This window comes from Cuculus canorus, chromosome 3 (genome assembly GCF_017976375.1).
Source record: "Cuculus canorus isolate bCucCan1 chromosome 3, bCucCan1.pri, whole genome shotgun sequence".
Taxonomy (NCBI): domain Eukaryota; kingdom Metazoa; phylum Chordata; class Aves; order Cuculiformes; family Cuculidae; genus Cuculus; species Cuculus canorus.
Window position 1 is genome coordinate 68,465,799 of NC_071403.1, and position 19,486 is coordinate 68,485,284.

General features: G+C 48.3%; 1 protein-coding gene across 10 annotated transcripts in view; it reads left to right on the forward strand.

The window, feature by feature from the left end:
• Nucleotides 1-19,486, forward strand: part of EXTL3 (exostosin like glycosyltransferase 3) — a 142,452-nt gene that overhangs the window by 97,180 nt on the left and 25,786 nt on the right. For 8 of the 10 annotated variants that reach the window (XM_054063884.1, XM_054063880.1, XM_054063883.1 and 5 more), the window contains 2 exons: nucleotides 6,417-6,531; nucleotides 11,697-14,320. In XM_054063884.1, the coding sequence (XP_053919859.1) occupies nucleotides 12,173-14,320 (2,148 nt within the window). In that variant the 5' untranslated portion in view covers nucleotides 6,417-6,531; nucleotides 11,697-12,172. Of the gene's footprint in view, nucleotides 1-6,416; nucleotides 6,532-11,079; nucleotides 11,372-11,696; nucleotides 14,321-19,486 lie in introns of all 10 variants that reach the window. The other 2 variants (XM_054063890.1, XM_054063887.1) reach the window with 1 other exon arrangement.

Sequence of the window (19,486 nt, forward strand, 5' to 3'; positions counted from 1 at the left end):
TGCCCCATCCCTGGAGGTGCTTAAGGCCAGGTTGGATGGGGCTTTGAGCAACCTGACCCAGTGGAACATGTCCCTGCACATGATGGATTGGAATTGCATTGGTAGATAAGGTCCATTCTAGCCTTATCTATGATGCAATGATTAAAAACTTGGCAAGCTGGGTATATTTAGTCAATCAATATATTTCTAGGCAGACTCAGTCTAGCTTAACCAGTAGCTTTCCAAACCCATCTGACTTTGCTCAGTGAGTCAGTGTATTTTGTGCAGGTGAAAATTTAATCCCTTCCTTCACCTCCAGTTTTGGCCAAGTTCCTTTGATCCCTCTTTCCCTGACCCTTCTCCTCAGCGTTCGTTAAACAGAACAGTATAACTGTGTCCTTCCTGGAATCACAGAACCACAGAATCATGGAGGTTGGAAAAGACCTCTAAGATCCAACGCACAGCCCAACCCCTAAACCTACTAAACCTTGTCCCTGAGTGCCACAGTCACATGATTTTTGAACTGCTCCAGGCATGGGGACTCCACCATTGCTCTGGGCAGCCTCTGTCAGGGCTTCACCACTCTTTCTGTGAAGAAATTGTTCCCAATATCCAATCTAAACCTGCCCTGGTGCAACTTGAGGACATTTCCTCTCATTCTATTGCTTGTTAGTTGGGAGAAGAGACCAGCACCCACCTCGCTCCAACCTCCTTTCTTGGAGTTGCAGAGAGCGATAAGGTTTCCCCTCAGCCTCCTCTTCTCCAGACTAAACAGCCCCAGGTCCTTCAGGTGCTCCCAGAACCCCTGTTCTCCAGACCCTTCCCCAGTTCTGTTCCTCTTCTCCAGATGCACTCCAGCCCCTCAATTTCTTTCTTGGAGTGAAGGGCCCAAAACTGAACCCAGGATTTGAGATGTGGTCTCACCAGCGCTGAGTCCAGGGGAACGATCCCATCCCTACTCCTAACTGGTCTGTTATTACTACCTCTGTTCCCAAGTGATTTCTGTATATCTTTCCACCTACTCATGACCATAGGAGCAGTCCGTATGCTGGACACACGTGCTAAGCAGAGTTTGCTCTCTCCCATCCTTTCTTTTCCAGGGATTGGGGGTTCCTGATCTTCTCCAGCCATGCAGCTTGAGACTAAGTTTGTCATTTAGGTGTCTCTGTGATATCTTGAAAGTGAACGTCTGGGCGTGTGTGACAGAACGGCACGCAGGATGTGATGAGTTACCCAGCGTTGCAAATCCAAGCAGCAACTTTTCTTTGTAGGAATTTAATTATCCTGCATTCTACTAGTGCCTATCTTTCATCGTACACTCTTCTGCTGGTTAATAATTTCGTCAAGCACACCCACAAGCTTCAGGCGCAGTGTTTCATTCTCTCTCTGTGTTTTGAAGTGCAGTATGATGGTTCCACATTGGCATGTCCTAGCTGGTATCGTGCAGGTGTCCTGTATGGATTCACATTTGCTGAACTGCAGACTGGTTTGTTAGGCCAGCTGGAGTCACCTGGTCACCTCTCTTTGCATGTCTACAGTAATTAGCTTTCATTTCTTTATTTTGGCCAACAAGACATTGCTTTATCTGGCAAAGATCTTGCCTTAAAGACCTCTCCTGAGGGCACCTCTTGGTTTCAAGTGGGTGCTTTATCTGGGGCAGTATTGCCTACATCAAATGGTTTGGATTGGAAGGGACCTTTAAGCGTGAAGTCACATGGATGGCTTCTTGTGGACTTCAGCAGGTGACGGGCAGATCAGCAACCAGGCCTTGTGACGCAGGCACACTAGGAAGTTTACATCCCTGGAAAGCCTATATAAAGCTCATGCAGTTCCAACCGCTTGCCATGGGCAGGGACACCTCCCACTGGATCAGGTTGCTCAAAGCCCCATCCATCCTGGCCTTGAACACCTCCAGGGATGGGGCAACCACCACTTCTCTGGGCCACTTGGGCCAGGGCCTCACCACCCTCACAGCAAAACATTTCTTCCTAAGCTCTCATCTCAATCTCCCCTCTTTCAGTTTAAAACTGTTCCCCTTATCCTATCCCTGCACTCCCTGATCAAGAGCCCCTCCCCAGCTTTCCTGGAGCACTTTTCAGTACTGGAAGGCTGTTAGAAGTTCTCCGTGGAGCCTTCTCTTCTCCAGGCTGAACAAGCCCGTCTCTCTCAGCCTGTCCTCGGATGGGAGGTGCTCCAGCCCTCAGATCATCTTCGTGACCTCCTCTGGACTCACTCCAACAGATCCATGTCCTTTCTGTGCTGAGGACTCCAGAACTGAATGCAGGACTCCAGGTGAGGAGAGATCAGAGCAGAGGGGCAAAATCCCATCAGTCGTCCTGTTGATCACACTTATTTGGATGCAGCTCAGGATATGGTTGGCTTTCTGGGCTGTGAGCGCCCACTGCCAGCTCATGTTGAGCTTGTCATCCATCAACACCCCCAGATCCTTCTCTTCAGGGCTGTTCTCACTCCAAGGTATATCCTTAGGTGTATTTTCCTGCTTGACTTGGTCGTTGTTGGAGGTGTGATTCCTCCAGAAGCAGCGACTGTGCTTCCCTTTCTCTATGCAGAGTTTGTTTCCGTGCTTGTATGTGGCCAAGTCTGCGTGAATCTGCACAGTCCAAAGCCTGTCCATGCCAAAGTGCTCTGAGCTACCATCATAGCAGTGATACTGGTGCGAGGATGCTGCACAGTTAAAGGGGACAGCTCTCATACAAACACAGTGAAGGTGGTGTTATGATGGCATGTGGCATGGTGACATCTTTCTCCTAAAACTTCTGCAGTCAGTGAAGATGGAGATTAGCTGGGCCACTGGGTTCCTGCTGAGTTGGATGCCTGTGAGGCATTCAATGCCCTTCTCCTCATTGGGACTGTGTGACTGAGCGTCTGGTTATGAGAGAGGGGTTTTTACCCATTGGACCCTCTTTGAAGCCGGTCCCAGTTAATAGAGTCCTGGCAAGAGCTGTGTTTGTGCATCTGAATTCCTCGCTTCCTTTGTAATGAACTGTGTCAGATAAGTCTCTGCCCACTGTATAAATATGGGTGATTACGGTGCATCAGGTAATTTAGTTATTTAGCATGATCGATCGGGCTGTTGGGAACAGAACGGCCTCCACTTAGATCGTGATGAAACAGTCTCCTAAAACTGCAGAAGGTATCAGCTTGCTAATGAGAGCGAACGGCAGCCCGCCTCATGTATCACGGGCTTTTCCAAGGGGAGGGGAAGAGCTGGTGTCAGACTCACAGCTGCACAGGTACGAATGGGAAAACGGGGAGTGGGTGAAAGAGCTGAAGAGGGAGGGAAGGCGTTTGGAATTCATTAGCCCAGTTAATGTGGCCATCTTGCACTGATGAATTTAATGTCACTACAACTTGCTTGGATGTAGCTGCCCCTCTGCTCTGCACTTGTGAGACCCCACCTGGGGTCCTGCATCCAGCTCTGGGGTCCTTAACATAAGAAGGACATGGGTCTGTTAGGACAGGTCCAGAGGAGGCCACAAAGATGGTCAGAGGGCTGAAGCACCTCCTGTGTGAGGACAGGCTGAGAGAGTTGGGGTTGTTCATCCTGGAGAAGGCTCGGGGGAGACATTCTAGCAGCCTCCCAATACTGAAAAGGTGTCCAAGAAAGCCTGGGGGGGAGCTCTTGATGAGAGAGTGCAGAGATAGGATGAGGGGGAACGGCTTGAAGCTGGAAGAGTGGATCATCTTTGTGGCCTCCTGTGGACTCACTCTAAGAAATCCATGTCCTTCCTGTGCTGAAGAAGTAGTGACAACACTGAGCAAGTGGTAATGGTGTTTTGGGGACTAGAGAGAGGTTTGTGTTTTTACCGTAGGGAAAACTATGTGCTATCTGAGCTGTCTGGGGCTGAAAACCGCAAAGAATAGCAAGGACTGTCTTGTACTTCTGTACCAAGTCAGTGTTTGGAAAGCCAGCCCTCTCCTCCCATTTGGAACTGACCTCTGCATCCTTCTTTTGTATGACACGAAGCGCCTGTCTCTTCACTGTGGTTTTACCTCCAGACAGTTCTTGTTCATGACTTGCTTCAAGGAAAGATGAAATGAGCCTTTCCCTCCTCCCACACCTGATTTATCCCTGTTAGCAGTGAACAAAAAAATCAGCCACACACTGACTCCTTGTGCTGCTGTGCACAATGGAGCAGAGTACCCGCTTCTTTAGTTTGCTTCCCAAATAGTCCTTACCACTTTGTAATGGCCTTGTGGTGAGCAGGACAGCATCAGCCTCTGTGGGGTTGTATGGATTCACCAGGTTCCTTGTAAAGTTCTGCCCTGCAGTCCCTTGGTCTGGGATGTGGAGAGGGTGAACTCTGCATCCAGGGTGCTTTGCCATTCAGTACCACAAAACAGAAAAGGATTTGCTTGTACGCTGGGTGCTTGTGTGGAGAAGTGCTTGTGTGCAGCTCTGGAGAATAAATAAAACAACGTGGCTGCTTTATTACCTGAAAACAACTCTAAATAATAAATTTAAGAAGTAAAAACTCTGTATGTAAAACAGATTTTGCAGTGTGTTGTGCAGATAGCAAGAAGGCATTGGAGAAGGAAACTGCTGGGAAAAGGCAGACTGGGAAGATGAATGATCTTGTGGACAGGACTATTAGATGTGGAGTGAATCCCAAGCCGGTGCAGCTTCTAGGGTGACCTTGGGCTGTTTCTCTATTACCTGCTCTCTGAAAACTGGATGCGATTTTGCTGCCTTAAGGATTTCATCAGACTAAAGGAATGTTCATGGACCACTTGGTTCACCTCAGCTGAGGAGTGTGATGGAGCTGTTGAGGCAGCTTGCACGTACAATGGGTCGTTATCTCTGCTTCCAGACAGGATTTCTGAATTGCAGGAGATGTGTTTGTGGAGATTGTAAGATGAGATGGTGCTGTACTGGGAGCACTGGTCCTGTGCTGTCTGGGCAGGATGACATCTGGCTGGAGAGAAGGTAGCAAGCGTGGTGCAAAGCCAGCATGTGTGTTGTCTGGGACCTTTTTCCAACAGAACACACAGTAAAAGAACTGAACAGGGTGGACTTATATAGTGCTTCTCCTGCTATTGCTTAGCCGCTGCCTTCTTCAGCACACTTGGTTTCTGGCTTTGCTGGAGCGAGCACAGGAAGGAGCTACGGGAAAGCTGAGGAGGGGCTCCTTCTCAGGGACTGCAGGGATAGGACATGGGGGAAATGGTTTGAAGCTGAAAGAGAGGAGATTAAGATGAGATCTCAGGAAGAAATGTTTTCCTGTGCTGGTGTTGAGGCCCTGGCCCAAGTTGCCCGGAGAAGTGGTCCCTGGAGGTGTTCAAGGCCAGACTGGATGGGGCTTGGAGCAACTTGATTGCGTCAGAAGTGTTCCTGTCCATGGCAGGGTGTTGGAACTGGATGGGCTTTGTGGTCTCTTCCAACCCAAACCATTCTTTGAGTCTATGACAATGATCCTTTCCGTGGCTACAGCAGAGTAATCTACATGTTTCACGCTCGGGGAGCCTGCAGGTCCTGGCATTGAGAGCCAGCACCCTGGGGTGTTGTATCCTGGAGTGCCCTTGGCAAGAGATGCCATGGTTGCAGGAGTGAGCACCCTTCACCCCTGAGGACATGGGGTAGAAAGCAGCTCTCAAGGGATTTATCCTCAAGTGCCACTTCTAAACCACCCATTGTACCTCTCTGATCCCTCTCTGCACTCACAGTTAAGGTTGGTGAAGGTCTGCAAAGGAAAGGAAGTCAGAATAGCTCTTCTAGAATCACAGAATGGTTTGAGTTGGAAGGGACCTCAAAGCCCATCCAGTTCCAACCCCCCTGCCATCAGGCTGCTCAAAGCCCCCTCCAGCCTGGCCTTGAGCACTTCCAGGGATGGGGCAGCCACTACTTCTCTGGGCAACCTGGGCCTATACTGTGGGATGAACATTCCTTGGTTTAGATAACAGCTTCCTGAAGTCAAGGATGCAGTTTATTCCCTGAGTTGACAGATTAAAGGCTTTTTAGCAGTTGTGTGTGCAGCAGCGTTGATCTTCGCCTTGGAGAATTTCCTTGTGCCTCTGAGCTCTCGAGACGGTACAAATCCCTCACGCTGATCACTACGGCTGTCGCACGCGAAGCATTTCAGAATGCATTTTCGATCTGCTCCTTTGAAAGTTCTGCTCTCAAACAGTTCTTATAGCACACACCTAATAGATTTATTCTCCTTGTAGAAGGGAAATCCTCTGAATACTTCTGTTCCCAAAGCAATCAGAGATTTGGGATGTAATCCTTTTCTTTGAGAGTGTAAAGAAGCAGGTTACCATTGCTGAAGGGCTCGTGTGTGTTCGTTTTTTTCCAGTTCACCTGAAACTCTTTCCGAAGGGCGTCATATCCTATATTTCCCTTTTTTAGCAAAATTTTCTGCTTTTGCTATTAAACCCTGTAAAAAATGTGGGTTTTTTTTCTTTGATTTCATTTTCAGTGCTGATGAAAAAGTGGCTTGGCAATAGAAACTGTCCCAAGACTGAACAGATCAAGCACAGGAGTGCGATCCCCGACGTCCTTTGCCATCATCCGAAGGGAGCCTGCGTGCCAAGGTGGGTATGGTGCTTTGTTCTGTATGGAGAGGGCTAGCACAGCAAAATGTTTGTGGAGGGAACAGCGATAACAGCATCAATAACACTGCAGACCTGTTATTTGATGAAGAAAGAGATTAAGGATGAGGATGGGTGCATACAGACAGAGTCTGGGGGCTCGAATGTAACAGATGCGGGATCACTGTGGATTTCGCTCCTGGGAAGTTCATAGAATCATAGAATCGTTTGCTTGGAAAAGACCTTCAAGATTATTGAGTCCAATCATACCTGCCCACTACTAAACGAGATTCCTGAGCACCTCATCTAACTGTCTTTTAAACCCCTGCAGGGATGGGGACTCAATAACCTCCCTGCACAGCCTCTGCCAGAGCCTGAGAACCCTCGTAGTGAAGAGTTTTTTCCTGCTGTCTAATCTGAACCTGCCCTGAGGCAAATTGAGGCCATTTCCTCTATCCTGTCTTCCTGTCACTGGGAAGAAGAGACCAACGCCCAACTCTCTCCAACCTCCTTCCAGGGAACTGTAGAAAGTTTAAAGTCTCCCCTCAGTTCAGTGCAGTCTGGTCACCATACTCTGCCCAATTTATCGCTGTGCTGGGGCCCTGGAGGCACAGAAGTTTAAAATTCCCTGGCTTTGCTTACAGATTTGCTGAGAAAGGGATAATATTTCCTTAATTTTGTAGGGAGATGGGCAAAAGGGAGGTATAAGCAGGGAGGAATATGTGTGCTCGGATGTTTGCAGGAGAACCTTGGTGGTTGAATGCTTGCAAAGTAATGACTCCACGAGCATCCACAGATTGAACCTGCCTGGTGCTAGAAATGCAAAATGAGAACCTCAGGTATTCCCATTTGCTTACAGGAAAGCTAGGAGGCGCTCTTGATCAGGGAGTGCTGGGATAGGACGAGGGGGAACAGTTCAAACCTGAAAGAGATTATGATGAGATCTGTGGAAGAGAAGTTTTCCTGTGAGGGTGGTGAGACCCTGGCCCATGTTGGCCAGAGAAGTGGTGGCTGCCCCATCTCTGGAGGTGTTCAAGGCCAGGTTGGATGGGGCTTTGCAGAATCTGATCCAGTGAGAGGTGTCCCTGCCTACAGCTCTGGATGATTTTTAAGGTCCTTTCCAACCCAAACCATTCTGTAATTCTCTGCTGTAGTCACTGGCATGGGAAGTGCTTACTGTAGAGGTGTGGAAAGCTGGGAATGCAGCTTGAGATTTAAACTAAGATATGACACCGTGCCCAAACAGCAATTTAGTCTTGCAGCCCCACACCTTGGGAGAAGTAACTGCAGCACACAACAGGTTTGTGCCGACAGGTTGGTCAGACTAGCAGTTGGGAAGCGGCTATGGTTATAATTGAACTTAACGATTTCCCAGGAGCTCTTCCTGCCTCTTTTCGTGTGTGTCATTAAGTCTGTCAGGCAGCAACGCTGTGTTTCATGTCCACAAAAGTTGCTCGCGTGGGGCTCAATCAGTTTAAAGGTCTTGGGAGTGAGAGAAATGGATTGACTGGAGAGCCCAGCAACTGAAACCATATCCCATCCTCCCAAACTCCTCTTTGGGAGCTATGGAAATCATCAGCCTTTTTCCCAGGGCTACTTGTTGCTCTCGAATGCAACACTGAAGCCTCTCTTGGTAAACCCACAGACTGGGTTTTGCTTTGGGGATTTTTTAAGTCCTAATAACAATGTATTACAACCTCAGGCTCTGTTGAGTTGATGAAGAATAAAGTCTTAGTAATGAAGAAGACTCTAAGAGTGTGTCTAAAGTGCTCGCTTTATCGCCAGCACATATTTCATGCTGACAGTCAATACTTTTAACTGATCCCAAGCCACGTGCATTGCATTTTAAATCCCTCAAAGCCTGCTCTAGTCTTTCCCATGTGGACTTTCCCAAGCTGAGTCAGTTTGTCAGCTTCAGGTTTCTGAGCGTATTGATTTTTTTAACTCACAGTCCACGTTTTTGGGTCAGGAGGATCAAGTTTGTCCTGTAACTGAATGGAAAGACTGGAGGAGCCACTGAAGGATTAGGTGGCAGAACAGCTGCAGAGGATCGTATACAGGGTGATGGATTTAGCTTTTCAAGAACTCCAGTTGCCATTTCAGGGAGTCCGTTTTGCCATTTTATTACTGCTTAGGGCTCATAAATAGGCAAAGCAACTACAAAGAAACAAGATTTAGATGCAATCTCAGCTGATAGTCCTTGGGTCTCCCTTTAGTGTCTGTGGGGCTGTAGTTTTATCTGGCCAGTCTGAAGTGGCACATCCTGAGCCAGGGCAACCCAAAGCACAATTACACTCTAGGTGGAAAATGGATTTGGAGCAGCCCTAAAGAGAAGGACGTGATGGTGTTGGTGGGCGAGAAGCTTAGCATGAGCCGGCAATGGGCGCTTGCAAACCAGAAGGCCAAACTATGTGCTCGGCTGCATCCAAAGCAGTGGGACCAGCAGGGCCAGGGAGGGGATTCTACTCTGGTGAAACCTCTGCTCCACTCTGGTGAAACCTCTGCTCCGCTCTGGTGAAATCTCACCTGGAGTGCTGTGTTCACTTCTGGTGTCCTCAGCACAGGAAGGACGTGGATCTGTTGGAGCAAGTCCAAAGGAGGCCACAAAGATGATCTGGGGGTTGGAGTGCCCCCCATCTGAGGACAGACTGAGAGAGATTTGGTTGTTTCAGCCTGGAGAAAAGGAGACACTGCGGACCTCTAAGCTCACCCTGTCCTAGTGTCAGACCAACCCCACCCTGCCGACTAAACCATGTTCCCAGGTGCCACAGCTGCACAGTTTTTGAACCCCTCCAGGGACGGGGACTCCGCCACTGCCCTGGGCAGCCTCTGCCAGGGCTTCACCACTCTTTCAGGAAAGAGATTTTTCTTAATATCCAATCTCAACCTGCCCTGGCACAACTTGAGGACTTTTCCTCTCATCCTGTCACTTGTTAGCTAGGAGAAGAGAGCAACACCCACTTTACTCCAGCCTCCTTTCCGGGAGCTGCAGATAGCAATGAGGTTTCCCCTCAGCCTCCTCTTCTCTCTGCTCCTTTAAGATGAACTTCTGTCTTGCCTTGGCCTTTTTCCAGAGCTCTGTTTTAGCTGAGATTGGCTTCCTTGCCTTCTTTTTTCTAATTCTTGATGAGTAGATGAGAGGAGTATTAAATAGATGTAGTGAAAAATGACCGTCATCACTGTAGATGACTTTCCTCTAGTTAAAAATTGTAGAAGAAATGAATAAAGTTCTCTTGAGCTTGTGCAAGATTCAGAAACTGCACAGCACTGTATTCATTGGTGAAGTGGGAACTCCAGTGCATGAAAGAATATCCCAGAAACTTAGGTACCATAGAGGATGCTAATAAAAGGGAAGGGAGAGTTTCAAGAAGCTGCAGTGTATTCATCTGGCCTAGATTTAAATGTGTTGCCGTAGACCAAAGACTCAGCGCTGGATTTCATAGATCATGGAATCATTTTGGGTTGGAAGGGACCTGAAAGCCCATCAATTCCAACCCCCTGCCATGGGCAGGGACACCTCCCACTGGATTGGGTTGATCCAAGCCCCATCCAACCTGGCCTTGAACACCTCCAGGGATGAGACAGCCACCACTTCTCTGGGCAACCTGGGCCAGGGCCTATCCACCCTCACAGGAAAACATTTCTTCCCGAGGTCTCCTCCCAATCTCCCTCATTTAGCTTAAAACCGTTCCCCCTTGTCCTGTCCCTGTACTCCCTGTTCAAGAGCCCCTCCCAGCTTTCCTGGAGCCCCTTTCAGTACTGGAAGGCAGCTCTACAGTCTTCCTGGAGCCTTCTCTTCTCCAGACTGAACAACCCCAACTCTCTCAGCCTGTCCTCATACAGAAGGTGCTCCAGCCCTCAGATCATCTTCGTGGCCTCCTCTGGACTCAATCCAACAGAATTTGCCACGTCATGGATTTTTATGCCCATGCTCTAGGCAGTCAGTGCCATGGCAGAGTTTTCGAAGCAAAAAGGTCTATCTAAGCAAGCTGGTGCCACTGGGTGTTGCAGTATGTACTGGATCCTAACTTCAGCATCTTGGCTTTAATGTGCAGTGTAGACTTCTCCACTTTTCACCATAAATGCCCTCGCGAGTGTGAACAGGTGGCAGAAGTAATCATAACCACCACGACTACATTCCCTGTAAACTTTCTCTTGCAATGAATCTAAATTGTCTGGCGGGAAATGAAAACCAAACACTTCATCTAAAAATTCCTCAGGAGCTCTGCTCACTAGAGCAGAACACTAGTGATTACAGTCAGTTACGCAGTACAAACCCAGAGCACTGCTGTGTCCCGGGATCACAACACACTGTGAAAAGGCGAGCAGGGAGAGCAGGTGTATGTTAATATCCCCATTTTGTACACGTGGAGACAAGGCATTGCAGATGTTAAGCAGCTTTTACAAAGTTAACCAGCAAGAAACTGAAAAGCAGAGCCAGGAGCAGTGTTTTTTCTAGTCTGGCCACTGAAGCATGGCAGCCCTGATGAAAAGGAGAGAGCCTGGAAAAAGCTGTGTGTCTGCATCTAATGAATCCCCTCACTTTTGCAGGTTTACTGGTATTAACCCCAGAGGTGTTTGACACATAGAAGGTTGCTCCTTCGCAGAGAGGAGAGTTGCTTTTGAAACCAGCAATGTCTTAGATCACTACGATGTCGTTGTCATAGAATCATAGAATTGTGTGGTTGGAAAACACCTTTGAGGACCATTGAGTGCAAACGTACCTGTCCACTATTAACCCAGATCCCTGAGCACCTCGTCTGCCTGTCTTTTGAATACGTCCAGGGATGGGGACTCAGCCATCTCCCTGTGCAGCCTCTGCGAGAACCTGAGAACCACTGAGGTGAAGAAATTGTTCCTGATGTCTAATCTGAACCTGCCCTGGCGCAACTTGAGGCCATTTCCTCTTGTCCTAACTCCTGTCACTTGTGAGAAGAGACCAGCGCCCACCTCGCTTCAACCTCCTTTCAGGGAGTTATAGACAGCCTCCCCTCAGCCTCCTTTTCTCTAGGCTAAACAACCCCAGTTCCCTCAGCTGCCTCTTATAACACTTGTTCTCCAGCGCTTTCACCAGCTCCATTCCCCTTCTCTGGATGCCCTCCAGCCCTCAATGTGTTCTTGTCTTTCTTTTGTTCTTATTGTCTTAATCTATGATTGTTCTTTCATAGGAATGGTAGTGCATGAGCCACGGAGCAGCACTGAGCAAGACTGACCTTCATATGAGTCTCTTCTGGCTCCTTCTCCACAGTGACTGGTGCCTCTGCATATTCATTTGATGGTAATGCAGGATGTCGAGAGTGGCGGCAGAGTTTGGCTTGATCCCACTGTGTTTTCCTTCTGCCGGCTGAGACTCGGAATCACCATGACAACGCTGTGACACTTCCAGCAACGTTGCCTGCAGACCGAGGGTGGCCTGGGGGTGGGTGAGAAGGTCAATGATTGAGTCTAACAGGATCAAAAGTTGTGCCTGCAGCAAAGTGACTATAGAAAAGCCATTGGCACAAAAAGAAGATGAAATTTCCCTTCTATTGGCTTCTCGCTGAGCAGGCACAATAACATTTTTTTCCGAGAGGCTCACTATAAAAACTCTTTTGGTTATGGCTACTGATCCAACGTGATTGGGCGCGCAGCGGCCTTCGAACTCATGACTGGATATACAATGTTGCGGAATGGGGGAGTAGGGAATGGAGGCCAGCCATGGGTGTTGAGATGGTCCAGTCGGATCCGGCTCACCTGGCTTAGTTTCACCCTCTTCGTTATCCTCGTGTTCTTTCCCCTCATTGCCCACTACTACCTAACCACCATTGATGACGCAGACGATGCCGGCAAGCGCATCTTTGGCCCTCGGACTGGCAATGAGCTGTGCGAGGTAAAGCATGTGCAAGACCTCTGCCGCATCCGTGAGTCAGTCAGTGAGGAGCTGCTCCAGCTGGAGGCCAAGCGGCAGGAGCTCAACAGTGAGATCACCAAGCTCAACTTGAAGATTGAGGCCTGCAAAAAGAGCATTGAAAATGCCAAGCAGGACCTCCTGCAGCTAAAGAACGTCATCAGCCAGACCGAGCATTCCTACAAAGAGCTGATGGCTCAGAACCAGCCCAAGCTCTCCTTGCCCATCCGGCTGCTGCCAGACAAAGATGATGCAACCTTCCCCTTGCCAAAGTCCAACCGGAACTGCAGACTACACAACTGCTTTGACTACTCACGTTGCCCATTGACATCTGGGTTTCCAGTCTATGTCTACAACAGTGACGATTACCCTTTTGGTAGTTCCTTAGACCCTTTAATTAAACAAGCCTTTGAGGCAACTGTCAGAACTAATGTTTATGTTACTGAAAATGCAAATATTGCTTGTGTGTATATAATTTTAGTGGGGGAAATGCAAGAGCCCGTAATGCCAAAACCTACTGAACTAGAGCAACAGTTGCACTCTTTGCCATATTGGAGGACTGATGGACATAACCATCTCATCATCAATTTGTCGAGGAAATCGGAAACTCAGAACTTCATTTACAACATCAGCACAGGGCGCGCTATGATTGCCCAGTCCACCTTTTACGATGTGCAGTATCGACCGGGGTTTGATATTGTGGTGTCACCTCTGGTCCACGCTATGTCTGAACCCAATTTCCTAGAAATCCCGCCCCAGGTGCCAGTTAAGCGTAAATATCTGTTTAGTTTCCAGGGGGAGAAGATTGAGTCTCTCAGATCCAGCTTGCAAGAGGTTCGCTCTTTTGAAGAGGAAATAGAAGGCAATGCCCCAGCTGACTATGACGATCGGATCATCACCACCTTGAAGGCTGTTCAGGACAGCAAGCTGGACTTTGTTTTGGTGGAGTTTACATGTAAGAACCAGCCTAAGGCGAGTCTGCCCACTGAGTGGGCTCTGTGTGGAGAAAGGGATGACAGACTAGAGCTACTGAAGCTATCTACTTTTGCACTGATAATCACCCCAGGGGACACCCATTTAGTGATCTCTGCTGGGTGTGCCATGAGACTGTTTGAGGCTCTGGAAGTTGGAGCCATCCCAGTGGTTCTCGGAGAGCAAGTCCAGCTACCCTATAACGATGTGATTCGGTGGAATGAGGCAGCCTTAATCATACCAAAGCCACGTATCACAGAAGTGCACTTTCTTCTGAGAAGCATTTCTGACAATGATCTCCTTGCCATGAGGAGGCAGGGCCGCTTCTTGTGGGAGACCTACTTCTCCACCTCTGACAATGTGTTCAGCACAGTCTTAGCTATCATAAGGACTCGAATCCAAATCCCTGCTGCTCCTATCCGAGAAGAGACAGCTGTGGAGATTCCCCACCGGTCTGGCAAAGCTGCTGGTACAGACCCCAATATGGCAGACAACGGTGACCTGGACTTGGGGCCTGTGGAAACAGAACCACCCTATGCGTCTCCCAAATATCTCCGCAATTTCACCCTCACTGCGATGGACATCTACAGGAATTGGAATTCTGCTCCAGGGCCTTTCCACCTCTTCCCCTACACTCCCTTTGACCCTGTTTTACCATCAGAAGCAAAATTTTTGGGGTCTGGGACTGGATTTCGACCAATTGGTGGAGGAGCAGGTGGCTCTGGGAAGGAGTTCCAGGCTGCTTTGGGTGGCAACGTCCCCCGGGAGCAGTTCACAGTAGTGATGTTGACTTACGAAAGGGAGGAAGTGTTGATGAACTCCCTAGAAAGGCTCAATGGTCTCCCATACTTAAATAAAGTTGTGGTAGTGTGGAACTCTCCCAAGCTTCCCTCTGAGGATCTCTTGTGGCCAGACATTGGCGTCCCAATCATGGTAAGAAAGACATAGCTACTATGGTCTTGCTTTCTGGTGAGATTTGTGCATTAGAATTGTCTGTAGCTCTTCTGTAGCATGTCAGCTCAGCTTAAGTCATCTAGGACAGTGTTCATTTCATGATTGTAAGATGTTTCTACTTGATCTGGATTCTTTATCAGCAGAGAAAAACAGGGAGATGACAGGTGTGACTCATCTGACCCATTAGAGATGTTTACGTGAGAACACCATGGTACCTGCTCAACACATGCCTGTTTGTCTCTGCTGGCTCTAAAAGGGAGGCCAAGGTTCAGAGGCAGACAGCTGCGCTCTACAGATGAGTGAACCTAGGCGAGATAGATTGTTGTCATGAGAGAGTTCATTCGGTGGGCTTTAGGTTATGAAATACAGAAGCTGTTATTCAGGAGAGCCAAAATTGTCAAAACACAGGCTCGTTAGAGGTGCCAGGTGGTTAACACTCATGGAACAGGCTCACACGGCTTAAAGCTAGAGAGTCCTTCTTGTTGAAAGTCTTCACTGTGAGGACAGTTGGTACTTCATAAACAGTGAAGTACTGACCATTTCAAGACTTCATCACATAAAATTTTATACAAACAAGAAGAGGGACCCCCTGAAACCATACCTGCTGCAAGGGCCTCAGAAGTCTTTTATCACTGCGTGTTACAGGGATGGCAGAGAAGGAACTACAAGGCCAGTCCAATGTAATCGTGAGAGCTTCCATGATCCAAAGGTTGTAGTTGAGTTTTGTTTAGGTCATTGCCCAGGGGCCTGGTTGAGTCACCATTCCTGGAGTTGTTTATAAGATGAGTAGATGTTGTACATGGGGACATGATCTAGTGGCGGACTTAGCAGGGCTGCATCGATGATTTGGCTTGATGATCTTAAAGGTCTTTTCCAACCAAAGCCATTCTGTGATTTTGTGATTCTGTGACAAAGCCACATCTCTTCATGCCAAGCTACTTGCTTGCATATTGGATGGGACTTGGAGCAACCTGATCTAGTGGAAGGTGTCCCTGCCCATGGCAGGGGCTTGGAACCGGGTGGACTTTAAGATCCCTTCCAACCCACCCCATTCTATGATTCTGTGATATTGGCAGCATTGCTTGTGAGCAACAGATTCATGAAATGGTTTGGGCTGGAAGGAACCTTGAAGATCATCTAGTTCCAACCCAGAGGCAGGGACACCTTCCTCTGGATCAGGTTGCTCCCTAAATTATTAGTGATGTATTGCATGGATGTCTTTATTTTAGGACTTCTCTGTCATTCCAGTGTAACTTTCTGCTCTGGTCGTTGTTGATGATCAGTTTTAAATACAGATCTCCACATGCTCTCATGAAGAGAGCGTGGGCACAGAGCTGCTAACAAGCAGTAACACTGTGTTGTCTGAATTTGGTCATGTTTAGAGGACAAATGGCAGGATAACGCCTTACAAATTAGGGAAGGGAAAAAAGAAGAAGATGAGATGGTACTTAAGTACACAAACTGCATGTGGTTTATGCGACAGGACACTACTGAGCTTCATTGCGCTGTGAGCTTTGTGCTTCATGCAAAGAGATTCATTGATTTAATATTTTGGTTTATTATTATTGTGACGAATAAATCCTTCTGCTCCCATTTAAAAACCCTTATGGTCCAGGGACAATGAGGGGAGAAAATTGCTCGGATAATTGCGAACTAATCATTCACATTAGTCCTGTTGAATGCCTGAATTCGGCAAAATCTTCTCATTGTGGCTGCTCAAAACTGTGTGCTCCTCCTGAGCTGAGGAGTGGGGATTGTTCTCGTTGGAGCTGCTGATGGGTGTTACTTGGGAAAGAAAAATAGGTTCTGTTGATGGAAGTTAATGGCTTTTTTTTGCTCTGCTCTGATCTGCTCATCTGTTGTGTTGGAGGCCTGCTTTTGACACTCACGCATCATGCCTGTTGCCTTAGAGCCACTTGGCGGGGTTTGTGTGCTACAGGGGATGCTTGGTACCACTCCATTCAAGAGGAGGAAAAGTCTTTTTTCTTCTTTGGGATGCTGGGGGGTAACACTATGCGCATGACCAAGTGCTGGGGAGTGGCTGGATCACAGTGAACTTCTGCTGGGGTCCTTTCTGAAGGAATCCTAATGTTCTGACAATAGGTTTGCTTTCTTCCCATTTTTCTAACTCCCATTTTTTAAGAGCCCGAATCCCCTGGGATCTCCCATAGGAGGCTCAACTGCCTCCCATCCCACCATGTGCTTGTTGCTGGGTCCATATCCAGGACTCCAGAGCTGAATGCAGGGCTCCAGGTGAGGTCTCACCAGAGCAAAGCAGAGGGGCAGAATCTCCTCCCTCACCCTGCTGGTCCCACTGTTTTGGATGTAGCCTAGGATAAGGTTGGCTCTCTGGGCTGCAGGTGCACATTGCCCGCTCGTGTTGAGTGTTTAAATGATGTTGTGAGTCTGCAGTGTTCATCTTTATGGATGGTTTAGTGTGGTAGCAATATGAAAACTTACCCAGGCTTCATCAGAGAACAACAGGTCCTAAGATCTGCTATGGAAAAAGGCAACAAGAACTCAGAGACCACAGGTGAAGCTCTGAGTCTCAGCAGCTGAGACATGGGATGTGTTAGGCAGGGAAAAAGCAGGTGGATGTGTGGGGTTGACAAGAAACACATGGCCCTATGACTCCTGATGTGGAAAGGAACTGCAGAGCTGTGAATTTGGTTTCCTTACAGGGAAAAAGAGCTTTTTCATGGAGAACATCCAGTTCTCTCAGATCTTGAAGCAGGTTGTAGCAAGGTGGGGGTTGGTCTCTTCTCTCCAATAACAACGGATAGGACAAGAGGAAACAGCCTCAAGTTGTGCCAGGGGAGGTTTAGATTGGACATTAGGAAAAATTTCTTCACTGCAGGAGTAGTGAAGCCCTGGCAGAGGCTGCCCAGGGCAGTGGTGGAGTCCCCATCCCTGGAGGAGTTCAAAAACTATGTGGCCATGGCACTTTCGGACATGGTTTGGTGGGCACAGTGGTCTTGGGCTGTCAGTTGGACTCGATGAGCTTAAAGGTCTTTTCCAACCTTAGTAATTTTATGAAATACATTCCAGCAACTTTGGGGTGCAAGGAGTTGCCTTGCACAGAGCTGTGCAGAGGAAAGTTGGGGGATAGAGAAATGGATAGGCATAGGTTTGGGTGCTCCCGCGTTGCAACTGAAGTGGGTCCAGGCACCATCTGACTGCAAAGAGCAGTGCGGCAGCAACACGTGTGTCAGTACAATCCATCATCAAAGCGCCCAAAGCAGGAAGGTTATTGAGGTAGATTGAAGCCCAGTGAGACAAAGCGACGCAGGTTGTGTGTTCGGGGCTGAAAGTGCTCAGAAGCATGGTGTAGACCCATCAAGGCACTGCTGGAGCTCCTTGGCCTCACTGCGAGGGCTGGCCTGACTTCATGGATCGGTTCCTTGAAATCTGTTTTGCAGGCTGTGCTGCCTGGTGGCAATTTGATCTTCCAGAGCAGGTTATGTGATTTCTTTTCACTGGTTGGCTGGGAGTTAATCAAGAACAAAGCTTGAAGCTGTGTTGGTCTTTGACTCTTTCGTAGATAATGAGATATGGGCTGGAACTGGATAATCTTTAAAGTCCCTTGCAACCCAAAGTATTCTATGATAAACAGGGCTATGGAATACATTTGTTTAAAAGCTTTTATTTAGATACAGATTTCTGCTGATGGCATCATTTACTCAGAAGTCAGTGAGGTTCCTGAGCTGCACAGAAGTCTCTTGATTAGGGAGGGTGGGGATAGGATGAAGGGGAAGAGTTTTCAGCTGAAAGAGGGGAGATTTAGATGAGATCTTAGGAAGAAATGTTTTCCTGTGAGGGTGGGGAGGCGGTGGCCCAGGTTTCCCAGAAGAGTCATGGCTGCCCCATCCTTGCAAGTGTTCAAGGCCAGGTTGGATGAGGCTTTGAGCAACCTGATCCAGTGGGAGATGTCCTTGCCCATGGTAGGGTGTTGGAACTGGGTGAGCTTTAAAGTCTCTTCCAACCCAAATCTTTCTATCATTCTATCATACTCAAGGAGTTAAAATCTGCCCAGACCACTGAGCCTTATCAGCAGTTGAGCTCCGCTTCCTTGGAGCAAGGGTAAGAGTACACAAGCGAAAGCAAGGGTACAGGCTACACGGTGTTGCTGCAGCTCCTGAGGTCCCCAGCATGGTGCTGTGCTCACACCTCAATAGCAAGTGCTGCTGCTCTTTCCATGTCTATGGGGAAAAAGAGAGGAAAGGAATATGGATTAAATCTCTGCTCTGAATATGCTGCACTAGGATTCGAGGGAGGTGGTGATCCTTGGCTGCTGCTCCCACACCGCCCCTGCCAGCACATTGATCCTGGGCAGATTTCCAGTGCCAGAATGAGTCTTCAAGGAGAAGATCAGGCTCAGTCTTGGGATGGAGACTTCCAGCTTCCCTTTCAGCTTCGCTGCGTGCAAGATTTCTAAACAGCATACAGGCAACCATAGGAGAAACCTCCCTCTCTGCTTTGCAATTCCCTGGCAGTGTGTTCATCTATATGAATAAAAGTGAAGGGAAACAAATGAAACAAAACACTCAGGCAGCCACACATCCAGCCCACGCACCTGGAAATAAGATGCACCCAGAAAGATTCAGATCCTGCTGTGCTTTGCAGTGTGCCAGGCACCGATGTGCTGCTGTTTTCTCCTTGCTGGACGGCACTTGCTTTTCATTTGTTGCCAAGCTTGCAGTATGAATGCAAGTCCAGATGTTTAATAAACCAGCATGTGGGTTCAGCAGGTCTTTAAATCCTCTGGAGGTGGCTCACTGCCCATCATCCACGCAGCTCTGAGCAGAACATGGGTCAAGGCAGGGAATAGGATTGATTTTCCCACTTTCTGCTTTGCTTTTCATCTTAAAAACTTAATCAGTTAGGCTTGAATAGCCAGAATTACCTGAAAGGGTTTGTTTTAGTGGTGGATGAGAAGCTCAAGATGAGCCAGCAATGTGCGTTCACAGTCAAGAGAGCCAACCCTGTCCTGGGCTGCATTGAAGACAGTGGGACCAGCCGGGTGAGGGAGGGGATTCTACCCCTCTGCTCCACTCTGGTTAGACCTCAGCTGGAGCCCTGTGTTCAGCCTGGAGTCCTCAGCACAGGAAGGACATGGATCTGTTGGAGTGAGTCCAGAGGTGGCCA